The sequence below is a fragment of the Fulmarus glacialis genome, unplaced genomic scaffold, assembly GCF_000690835.1.
Source record: "Fulmarus glacialis isolate BGI_N327 unplaced genomic scaffold, ASM69083v1 scaffold7728, whole genome shotgun sequence".
NCBI classification, from domain to species: Eukaryota; Metazoa; Chordata; class Aves; order Procellariiformes; family Procellariidae; genus Fulmarus; species Fulmarus glacialis.
Window position 1 is genome coordinate 1 of NW_009228896.1, and position 11,687 is coordinate 11,687.

At 40.0% G+C, this 11,687-nt stretch overlaps 1 protein-coding gene across 1 annotated transcript in view; it reads left to right on the top strand.

The window, feature by feature from the left end:
• Positions 1–17: 17 nt before the first annotated feature.
• Positions 18–11,687, top strand: part of LOC104081053 (pre-mRNA 3'-end-processing factor FIP1-like) — a gene marked incomplete at its 5' end in the record, with an annotated part of 26,252 nt that continues 14,582 nt past the window's right edge. Inside the window, 7 exons of the mRNA XM_009583647.1 lie at positions 18–64; positions 3,036–3,120; positions 4,394–4,500; positions 5,566–5,624; positions 6,689–6,799; positions 9,411–9,541; positions 10,320–10,444. Of these exons, the coding sequence (XP_009581942.1) occupies positions 18–64; positions 3,036–3,120; positions 4,394–4,500; positions 5,566–5,624; positions 6,689–6,799; positions 9,411–9,541; positions 10,320–10,444 (665 nt within the window). The remainder of the gene's footprint in view (positions 65–3,035; positions 3,121–4,393; positions 4,501–5,565; positions 5,625–6,688; positions 6,800–9,410; positions 9,542–10,319; positions 10,445–11,687) is intronic.

Sequence of the window (11,687 nt, forward strand, 5' to 3'; positions counted from 1 at the left end):
TTATTATTATTATTATTATTGCAGATGACACCACTGGTAAGCAAGAAGATGGACCAATTTCTGGGTGAGTCCAGAGACTGTTTATTCGTTATAACAATATATGCTGCAGAGAAGGTCAAGCCATGTTAAGCATAGCTTCATGAATGTTTCAGACCAACGCTGTTGCCAGAAGCAGCAGCCTATGCTTTTCCCATCCCATGGGGTCATCCTAGCTGCCACGCTTGGGCTGGCACAGCATTTATGAATTTGGAAGGTGAACCGGATTAGTCAACTGATTTGACTTAAAACTAACTTGTAACCCTTTTTTTCCCCCCCCTTCCCAATTAGTTTTAAATCGGTTCTGTTTTCAAGTTTAATTCCGTGGGAAAAATGGTGCCTTGAGGATTGGCCTTTGTGCTGGCCTGGCATTGGTAAAATTGTGGCCTGTGCTTTAGCCTGGAAAAGCTAAAAACCTTGAGGCTAGGTTAAAATCTTGACATGATCAAATCAACAAATTATATGAGATCTATGAAATATGTGGTTTGGGTAAGACTTTGAGATAAAAGCGTTGGGGACAACTCAATGATCAGTTTTGCTTTCTCTATATGGAAAGTATTGTCTGTCCTTGATCATAACTCCCCTATATTTGTAGCAGTGTGTTTTGCACCAGCAGAGTTTTCTCTCAGCAGAAATACTGTCTGTTTGCCGTTTTTAAATGTAATATGGTTTTCAGAACACTTGATCTTCACTGGACTTCTGTGTGCTCAGCAGCTTCAAAAGTTCCGTTTAATATTTATTGTCCTTTAAGGTCATTGTGAATTCAGTATCTGGAATTTCTGAGATTGTTTCGGATACTGTCCTACTTCTGTAGTAAGTATCCTGTGCTTAGGGAATATGAAAACTTGTTCAAAAACAAGTTTTAGGCAGATTTGGTAAACTGTTACCTAAAACCATCAAATGAGTTTTGTGAGAAGGAACAACTTTTAGTTTAGATAGAAATTTACTGCTAACTTGCATAAATCTATTGTTCCTTGTCACTTTCACCTGAATGTAATTTTACTTTACAAACAGGATTAAAAATCTGAATTTCCAGCAACTGTCTCCAATAACTGCAAGATGCGTGAAGGAAAAGTATTTGTGGTCATGCTAGCTCTCCTTTTTTTTTTTTCTTCTTTTTTTTTTTCCCTTTTCTTTGTTGCACAATGAGAGTCTTCCTAAATGAGGAGCTGTGGGGTGTTTTAAGAAAAATGACTCTTTGTTTGCTACGTTGTCGAGGGCTGCAGTTCCAGGGATGCATTGCTGGCTTGTCTAGAGTATTTGTCTCTACCCATGAAGCAGAAATCAGTGTAGTGCGGCATGCAGTATCCGTTAACATTCCTTAGCCTAAAGGATGCATTAAGTACCAGCAGTCTGTGCAGGATGCTGTTACGTCAGCAATACACAGGGTTATGTTGGCATTCTGGGGAAATTAAATAGCTGCGACATTTTTTTGCATGCAGATGATGGCTGTGGACCTGTCAGATTGTTTGCTTCCCAGGAATGAACAGGTTAGGGAAAATACTTAGCAAATGTTTATTTGAACTCCAATTCATAAATTTTAATGCACACCCACAGATACTTCATGTGACTTGAAGCTGAAGGTAATACTTGTCACTCTTCCTTAATTCAGTCATCTGGGATTCTTAAGAAAATTCTGGGGTTGAGGTCAATGTTATGAGTCGCTTGGATTTGGTAAACAAAATGCAAAAGGTTTTGGAGCCATCTGTGAGATTTTCTCCAGTGGTACATCTTTTGGTCCTTAGGTAATAGCCTATGTCTGCAACTTTGAAGTACTTTTAGAGGCTGATTTTCCCTTAGACATCTTGGCTACCTTTTATAACTTAAAGTATCTTCAGCTGTCACCTCAGGAACTTGGCAAAATGGGACCTGTGCTTCCTTGGTTAGCTGCTGAAGCTTCATCCCTTCTTTTTGATCTTGGCTTGATTGTTGAATTTCTTCATATATGGGGCTTTTCTAATATGGGACCTTCAGTAACTGCTCAAATTGTTCTTTTTTTATGCTCAGTAACTGCTTTCTGAGTTGCGTTAGCGTGATCTTTTGTCTTACTTGTTTGGTATCTCCTTTCCTGCCGCCTCTGAAATGGCTTTAATCTGACCAGTGTTTGGATTCTGTTAGGTGTTACATATGTTTCTTTTTGAAGATACTCTTGTGTATGTTCATTTTCCGACATAGGGTTTTAAATTAATAGCAACATCCCCACAAAGTACTGGTGGAGAATTGGGTTTCCTGGGCCTGGGCTATTCTAATTGTCTCTTTTGAAAAGCCAGAATTATTTTGAAGTTCTACTGGGTTTTACCTACAACATTACAAGATCTTTGTATTTTAGTTTTGTAACACTTAGCATACCCTTTTCTAGCATGTGTATACCAATTTGATTTCTTGCTTGGCTAATGCAATAAACAATGTTAACATTTGTACGAACTCCTTAAATGGAGGTAAATCTGAACTTGACCATTGTTGCATTAGGACAAATTTGTAATGAATGAGAAGACTGGGTGGATAACTATCTGTTTTGTCTTCTTTGAATTTTAACTACTCATTAATGTAAGCTATTTGTAGAAACACTAAAATCACTCCTTCCTTAATTTCTATGGGACAGATGCCCTTGCATCTGTATAATTATTAGCATCCTTAAAGACAAGGTGAAGTTTTGCTTATTATGGTCTTATTCCTATCACTTGTGATTGTGCTGAACCAAAGCTGAAAGATATTATAGCTGCCACTTATATATTAGGTGTTGAGTGGTGTTTGGCTAGGCAGCCATGCTGTCTGTCAGGTACTCTTTGGAAGCTAAATGGATTCTTTCCAACAAAAACAAAGCCAAGCAAGGATGATTAATTTTTTGTCATATAGTTGAGCTAACTGCCAGCAGAATAAACACACTACATGAATAAAGCCATTATGTGAAAGTCACCTGGACTAATGCTTTAGAAATGTTTATAGGTGAACCTTTAGATTGGGCTTGTCCACTTTCTTTTATCTGTCACATTTACTAGACATGCAGAATCTTCTCATCCTTTGCAAGATGCTCCTCAGGAGAACCGGCCTGTCAGCAATGAAGACCGAGAGATGTCACAACATGTATGTGTTCCGCTGCAAATGGTAGACATAGTTATTTTTGTGCTTCTCAATACTGATGGATAAAAAGATGTAAGTGTACAGATGCTGGTACTGCCTAATACATTACATTTGTACTGTAGGAGTGTACTGATAGTCAATTCCCAATGCTAAATACAGCAACAGGCTTCTCTTCTCAGCCTACCTTGTGTAGTGGGTAGTGAACCCTAATTAAGTATTGCTTATGCCCACTGAAGAGGCAAATGAGGGCCTCTGATGCTGCAGTCTGGCAGGAAAAGCAGAACATGATGTTACCTCCAGCTCAACATTTAGTATGACTTCTTGAGGGTCAGTAAAATATGGGAAACGCTGGGATAGAAAGTCCAAAGTGCTGGGAATCATGATTCAGGCTCAGACCTCTTAGAATACAATCAAGTAGCTCAGTGCTGAAAGAGTAGGAGGCTGCTTGCTTCTCCACCCCCTCTTCCTCTAGTCTTTTTGATGGGTTTATTTTCTGCCGCTGTGGTATGTCAGGAGGGCTCATGCAGAGTTCTGACAAACCCGTGTGCCCTGGAAAAGGAGGGAGGGTTAGGAACACCTTCCTCATACCCTTTTGTAGCAGTGAGGTGTTAATTCAGCTCATGCATCTTGCAAAACTGCACTGCTGGATGTCTGGAAGACTTCCTTTGCTTTTGTGCCCCGGCAGTGGTGCTGCACTGGAGTCGAATCGGCAGCTGTAAAGTTAAGTGACTTTGGGACTGATTGTGCTGAATAAGCCAAGCCGAGCTCCTCAGCAGCTTCCTATCGCAAAAGTTGTGGTGAGAGACTATTTGCTCCAAGGTTCTTAGGTAAAGCCCGGTGAATGTATTTTGGTGATTTTTATTTGTGGAGCCATGCCATAGAGCTGTGAAGGAGATGTGTCAGAAAAGCCCTAGCTCTTTCAAAAAGAGTAGGGGAGAGGAACTGTGGGACATAATGAAATTCTTAGAACCGAGCTAAACCTTCCCCACCTTAAGAAATCTTATCCCGGTTCTCATGTAGGATCACTTCTTCAAAGGACATAGCAGTTTCTTTGTGGGCAGTTGTCCATTTATGTTGAAGGCTGATTACTTCCATGGGTTTTGCCTCCAGAGACAACTTTCTATATCCTTGGAGTGCAGTAGAAAGTTATGTCTTTACATCAGAATCATTCTAATAGTCCTTCATCATCTAAGCTTTGTAAGATTTGGCTTACTGTCCTGGGGAATTTATCAATTTTATGAGTTAATGAGCTCCTGTGTGCTTTTATTGTTGCTAGGCCCTTCCAAGTGGTGAAGATGATGAAGATGACAGCGATAGCGACAGTGATGATGATGATGTGAAAGTTACTATTGGCAACATTAAAACGGGAGCACCATCGTACATGTATGTATTGCTGATTATGGTGTCGATTGTTGATCTGAGGTAGCTCTAAAGGGTTGATTGGGATTGAAAGTGGGGATGAGAGCTGATCTGTCTTCTCGGAGACATGGGAGTAATGGCTAGAACACCGGAATGGGATTAGAAGCTGATGGGCAGCTCTGTCCTGCAATGCTTGTTGGAGAATCCATCTATAAAATAGGAGTGATAATTCGTGGGTCTTCTGTTGGAAAATTAATCAAATAATTCCTATGCTTCATCGGGCAAAATCAAAGGTCGGAAGTTACATTTAACTCATCATCTGTGAAAACTTCAAGAACCAAAATCTGTATTGATAAGAATTTGCATAAGCTGTGAATTTACTAATTTTCAGCTGTCTGATTTTTCATGATTCAGAAATGGTGAGGCTGGATTTGCGAACCAGGAAATTATGTCACTGACTTAAAATTCTACCTAATTTGCATTGAATAAAAATAATAAGACAGCATGCTTGCTGCTAGCAGCCTTCCTCTTAAGGAAATGACTTACATGTGCTTTGCAGCATATTCTAATTTTTCCACTTCATGGATAATTTCCTTCTCTTGTTGTAGAGGTGGTTTCAGCCTGATGGATTACTCTGAATAGCAATGCTCCATCCGTTAGCTGCTCACTAGATTTTGCAGATATCCTTTTCGAAATCTGCTTCTACCTTTCTCTCCTCATTCTGTGAGCTATGTGCAGCTATGATTTCCATGTTGTTCAGTTGCATTTAAATACTAAGTACGTTCCTGGGCAGAATGGTGACTACCACTCTTTGAAATAACCTTTCCGTTCATGTTCGAGACAATCCTCTTGTGTTCTGTTCTTGGTCAGTAAGTATGTTTGCTGCATTTCTGTAGGATTGGAGAAACTTACGTGGCAAATGAATCTCACTTCTAAGGTGTTGAGAGTACTAAAATCGTAGAGAGGCATGCATAAACCCAAGTGAACTAAGCATCCTCTGAAGGATGTCGGGGCTTGAATATATTTTGCATGAAAATCTTCAACCAAGTATTTGTTCAAATACCAATGTAGTGATTCTTTTCCATATAGGGGAACTCCTATGAATCTAAACTTAAAAACGGGTAGAGGCTATGGAGCATCTGCTTCAGGTATTGCTGTTATTTTTATCCTTTGCCTTTTGCAATATTTCACTTAACCTGGCACTCACAGCTGGAGTAGCTGCAAATCCTGGTCTCTGGAAGGATATAAAATTAGTGCATCTTATTTAAACTAGGAACAGTAAGTGCGTTTCCTAAAGATAAGTGCTCCTAGGACAGTCTGAGGGTCCAGGGTGCAATGGAGTGATTTAATTGCCCATTATTGAACAAGCTGATTATAATTCTATTTAAACTAGAAAAAAAAAAACATTGGTTATTACTTTTATAGTAAAAAACCAGAGTATTTCTAAACTATATTGTTGCACTGGGGCCAAACATTCTAAATTGCCTGCAGAAGAACTTTAACTCTATGGTCAGTATACTGAGCTACTTGCAGTGTAAGATACTAAAAGAAACAAACTCTGGCCTTGAGTATTACCTATGCATATTTCTGTAGATGAAATTTTTCCCACCAATCAGTTTAGTTTATACTGTATATTGAGACTTGGATTATGTCCTTCCTCATATATGAGACTGTCCTTTCGTGGGCTTCATATGCATCCTTCCATCAATTTCTTTATGCAAATGACGTATCTTCTGATTGAGGAAAATAAGAACAAACTCCCCTTGAAGATTTTGTAGCCGACAGATTTTTTTTCTGACTCTAGTTAGTACACAGTCCACTTAAGACTGATCCTGAAAAAGTCTTGTTATGAGAAAATGTGTGTATCTTGGGAAAGAAAAATAAATATTTTGCCTGGGGAGAAAAAGAATTCTTTTTCATTTGGGGTAAATTTCATGCATGCTCTAATAATTTACTCTGTTTGTCTGTAGTACCAATCTGGGTTGAATTTGCTTCTCTGCTGTTCAACTGCAAGTGCTGTATACCCTGGCTATTTATTTATAGAGTGACTGAAGTAATTTTTATTAAAAAGTTGATTGTGGTTACCTACATGCTATAAAGCCAGCCATGAATTCACAGTAGCGCTTTATTTTTGACTGGAGTAATTTGCTCAGCAAATTAGTGGATTAAAGACATTGCATTAAAAGTAGTAACGGTTTCTCTCTCTCTAAAGCCAAGTTGCAGCCCAAAGGTATTGACTTAGATGCCGCAGGGAATATAAATGGATTGCCTGTTATAGAAGTGGATTTAGATTCCTTTGAAGACAAACCGTGGAGGAAACCAGGTGGGGCCTCACAGTTTCTTGTGGTAAATATTTTCTACAGTTTTAGTTGTCTCTCTTTAATTTCACGTGTAATTGTTGTCCATTTATTGCTGCCAGGGAACAGGGAAGTCGGAACAATGTGTATTTCTCAGCCTCTTATGCCTGTCTAGACAATCAGTGACATTTACTGATTGATCAAGCCATGCTTCTACCTAAAATTGGGTTGCATTTACTTTATTAATTTAACTCCCTAAAGGGAACAACTATTTTTTTTAAAGTTCTATTTTATTAATTCCCTAGTTCCAGAAAATGTTGCACTGATATCAATATGATAATGTTTGTTGGCCTTAAAGTCAATTGAGTAGGATTAAGATTTGGCTGTTTATGATGTGTGGTCTCCTCTTCATGTGCAGCAGCTTGCTTATTCTGTCTCACCATGGCCAAGCTCGGAGTCATCCCCATGCACCCTTCTCATTTGGGTCCTGGGGATGTCCACACTTCTGCAGGAAAGTACCCCTTGCAGAGGACAGCGATGGTGGGAATTAACACGTGAGCGCACATCATGATAGGAAAACAGTCTTTTTGTGTTGAATTCTCCGGCTGCACACAATTGAATAAAAGGAAGGAAAACACTGTCTATTCTGACAAGAAAGGCTAGGATTTTTCTTTTAGAAAAGCTGTATTGCCTAATTCATTGCCAGATTCTGCCCCTAGGTGCATAACTGTGAGTCAGCAGTCCCCACTTATTTCTTCTGGACAATATTATCTAGACTGTGTCCAGATGAATAGTACTTTGTACAGCAGGTTTTAATATGCACGTGGTCTCTTTTGTCTTCCTGATTAGTATTAGGGAGATTTCTGGTTGGAAGTGACTCTTGCGTGGCAGCTGTAGGATGCTACAAATAAACTTCTGTTTTTCATCTGAATTTGATGCAAAAGTAAATGAGGCAACCAAAGAGATCCAAATTTTTGCTGTGCTACTCTCATAAAACATGCTATGATGAAATGTTAACTGAAGCAAAAAATCCACTTGCCTCTTCTCAGAAAGAATAATTCTCCCTGCCAGCACCTGTACTTTATTTATCTTTCAGAAATATTGCTATGCTAAGTAAGTAGTGCTTTTATTATAAGGTTGTCTGTGGTGTGGTTTTGATATTCTTGCCCACCTGAAATGAAGGGCATCAGAGTACATGATAGTGCTAATAACTGCATCAGCGTGTCATAGTATCAAACCAGCACCAAAGCACTCTGTAATGAATAGTAGCTAGTACAGACATAATAGAAAACGTAGCCTTTCTTCTGCAGGGGATTTCCCATCGATTGTGAAGTGAGAAAGAGGGGGCTAGGAAGAAATAAGTTTGAAGGAAAACAATGAAGTGAAATTCAGAGATAAAGCATGGAAATCATTGTGGTCATGCTGACATTCCTGGACCAAAATGAAGCCAGCTAGCCTTAAAACAGTGTTGAAGTACGAATAGAGGGAAGATGTCTGCAGAGGTGTGGCCTGTAAGTTTATTTTAGATGGCAAGTAGCTTGTTACTCAACAGCCTTTCAGGTTTATATCCTTTATAGTTAATTGTTCAGCAAGTTGGTATCTCTTCAAGTGAGGGAGAGGAAGAAGAAATACGGTGTGGAAGAACTGATAAAGGGCTGAAATATAGGTTGATAAAATAGATATGTAAATGTCATGTTGCTGAGTCTGTGTTGGTGAAATTTGCATATTTCTGTGGTACAACAGGAAGAGATAAACTTAAACCTTGCTGTACAGATCCAAGCTCTGCATGGTCAAAGTGTTTTTCTTCGCCCTTATGTATCAGCTGCTTGTTTTAGAATTGGTCTGTCTAGGAATACCTTTGCGAGGGGGACGTTTGAGGGACACCTCAGCAGGGCTAGGAGATGCCTTGTAATGCTTCCTGATGTGAGGTATGCCTTACAGAGTTAGTTGCAGCTATGTTTGTCCTTCTGCATCTGCGTTTTCTTGCCAAGCAGTTTGTGGCCACCTCTCTTACTCAGAAGTGCTCGTGCTGAATTGGCATATTTAACAGAAGACTGTCAAAGATAACAATCTTGGAAGGCAATAGTTAGGATCATGACTGAACTGTAATTACTTCTGTAGTCTGAGACGTGTCAATAAAAAACTTCCACTTCAGCCCTGTTTCACGAAATGGGTGAGTCCCAGAATCTCTTCTCAAAACAGCAAAGGCAGTGACGGTCAGGAGAGGAACGTGTTGGCTTAGCTCTGCCAAGAAAATGATTCTGTGGCACCATCCCATTTCTGTGGTGGTATCTGGAACCATCATTCCTGGAACCATGCTCTCCCCAGCACTCAACTCATTTGGGCTATTGCAAGAAACCAGTCTGAATAAATCCAGTTGGTGAATAAGTGGTTGCAAGCATCTCTTAATAGCCTGCATACGTGCTGTATTCTATGTCCCAAATGGTCCCACTGCTGTTCAGGCTGTAGTCCCACTGCCACCAAAAGATGCAGCCATCTCTGCAGTGGCTTTCTGAAATGGAGCTGTGCTCTCTAGAAGATTTTTGTTTTCTTAACTCTTCATTTAAGTAGTTAAAGGACAATTTGAGAATGCAAGTCTGCTAGAATCCCTATGTTAACTTCTACTCCCTTTGTCAGGTGCTGATCTTTCTGATTACTTTAATTATGGATTCAATGAAGAAACATGGAAAGCTTATTGTGAAAAGCAGCGACGGCTTCAGCTTGGACTGGATCCTGCTCCTCCCATCAGCACTGAAAATAAGATCACGGTAGGTGACGTGTTACTCCTGTAGATGGCTACAATAAAACTGGGACTTGCTTTTGTAATCACAGAGATGAGAGTATAAGGGCAGAAGATACCTTACTACCTAACTGTTCTGTGTTCCTTTCAGTGATGCGAAATACAAAAATGTATCTTTAAAGATTAAATCTCTCTGCTAAAAATCTTTTCTCTATGGAATGAACAGTTCCAGCTGCCTGGCAGGTTCAAACCACTAGAGTAGTAAGACTTGAGTGAATTTCAATTGACTTTGAGGCTACCCAGCTATAAGGATGTCTGGTTGGAAGATCCTGTGGATGTGAGAGGTGTAGAGAGGGGACCTGGGCATCCATGGCTGTTTTGCTTGTTGCTGTTGACTGTTGCAGTTGTGTGGCTGCCTTTTGTGTTTGGAGACTGCTTTGGCCATCAACCTTTGCAGAAGTCCATCAGGTGGCCAACAGCTATTAATCAGAACTTCAGCCAAAGAGTCAATACAGCAAGTATTACTATTTCCAGTCTTGACTTAAGGACTACATGAAAAAGGATATGAAATTATTAAACTTTTGGACTTCTAACAGGAGACAACGGACAGCAGGCTGAGGCTGGAATAGCCAGCTAGTTTACAGAAATGTCTGCCGCCTTGACTGAAGAATAGGTTGCTTGTTTGCAAGAGCCTTGTGATTGTTCCTCAAGGGAGCCCTTTTCCTTTGCTGAGATTTAATCTCTGATGCTACATTCAGTTGAAAGTAAGGGTATTAAACCTGTGTCTTATATATTGCCTTCCATAGGTTCAGCAAGGAAGAACAGGAAATGCTGAAAAAGAAGTGGAAAACAACATCATCAAAACAGAATTCAAAACAGACTTCTTGGCTCTGGTGGGAGGACGCATGAAGGCTGGGCCTCCTCCTAATAGGTGAGAGATGATGCAGACATACAGCCTGGGTGCACTGTGTTCTTCATAGGAGTAGCTGGGATCCACCTGGGCCATATCTGAATATCCTCAAACCTGAAACAGAAGAAGCTTTTAAACTTTACAGGAAGCTACTGTGGTCACTCATTAACTTCAGCAGTGCTCTCCTGAGGGTTGTGCAACCCCTACCTACCCATTTACCTCTCCTTGGTGATATCCTCAGTATAGTGCCGCACAGGGAGGGAAACCTATATCCCAGCTGAAGGGACACCTCTGGGAGAAGGAGAAACAAGGCAAATACCTCAGCTTCGAGGGCTTACATTGCTGGCTGCTTGTGCTTACTTGGCTTATTCTTACTCCCACGATGTTAATCTTTGCCTCCTGAAGTGGAATTGGATTACATGTTTGGCAGCTGATAAGAGGAGCTATTGGTTTCTGAACCTGTACGCTATGCTGCTTGATGCATACTAATTAGTTATTTTCTCCAATGAGAGAGAGGATCCACAAGGCTGGACAAAGGAAAACATTGAGTCATTTTGATTGGCAGCCTCTGCTGGGAAAACCACTTTGACCTTATGAGGTTGATGATTTTTAATAAAAAGCTTCAGAAAAACAAATCTATGAAGAAAAGCCAGAACTTTGGGATCTGGGTGTTTGTATTGCTTTATTCACATTACATCTTTTGCACACCTGTCTTGCAGAAATCAGTCTTGCATTCCAACTTTCCACTTTGTCTGAGAGAGAACCAACTATACGCTTCAAGTGTACGCTTTAAAGCTCTACTTAGTCTGTTTGCATTTCAGCACTTCGCTGGCATTTCTGTCCCCCTTCATAGTGTCATCAAATCAGTCAGGTTTGTTTCCAGATGTTATGTGTATCTCCTGAGATTTTCGAAAATCTACACCATTGCAAAATAAGCTGATGCTATGGTAACTCTACAGCATTTCTGTCCATTTTAACTTGCAGTCTGGTTTTGAAAGTACTGACACATGAGATTCTGTTCCTGCAGCAGAGCTTTTGGTCAGGACCAGAACGAGTATGTTCGTACACTGCAGCAGCATCAAAACCATGGGCTTAACAATGAATTGGGTTTGGTTTTTGTTTAAGTAAAAAAAAAAAAACAAACAAACAAAAAACCCCAAAAAACCACAAAATAAAAAAAACGCAAACCAAACAAAAGTGAGCAGATTTCAGTGAGAGAACTTTATCTCACCAACTAGCCAGCATTTTGTCTAAATTTCCTGCT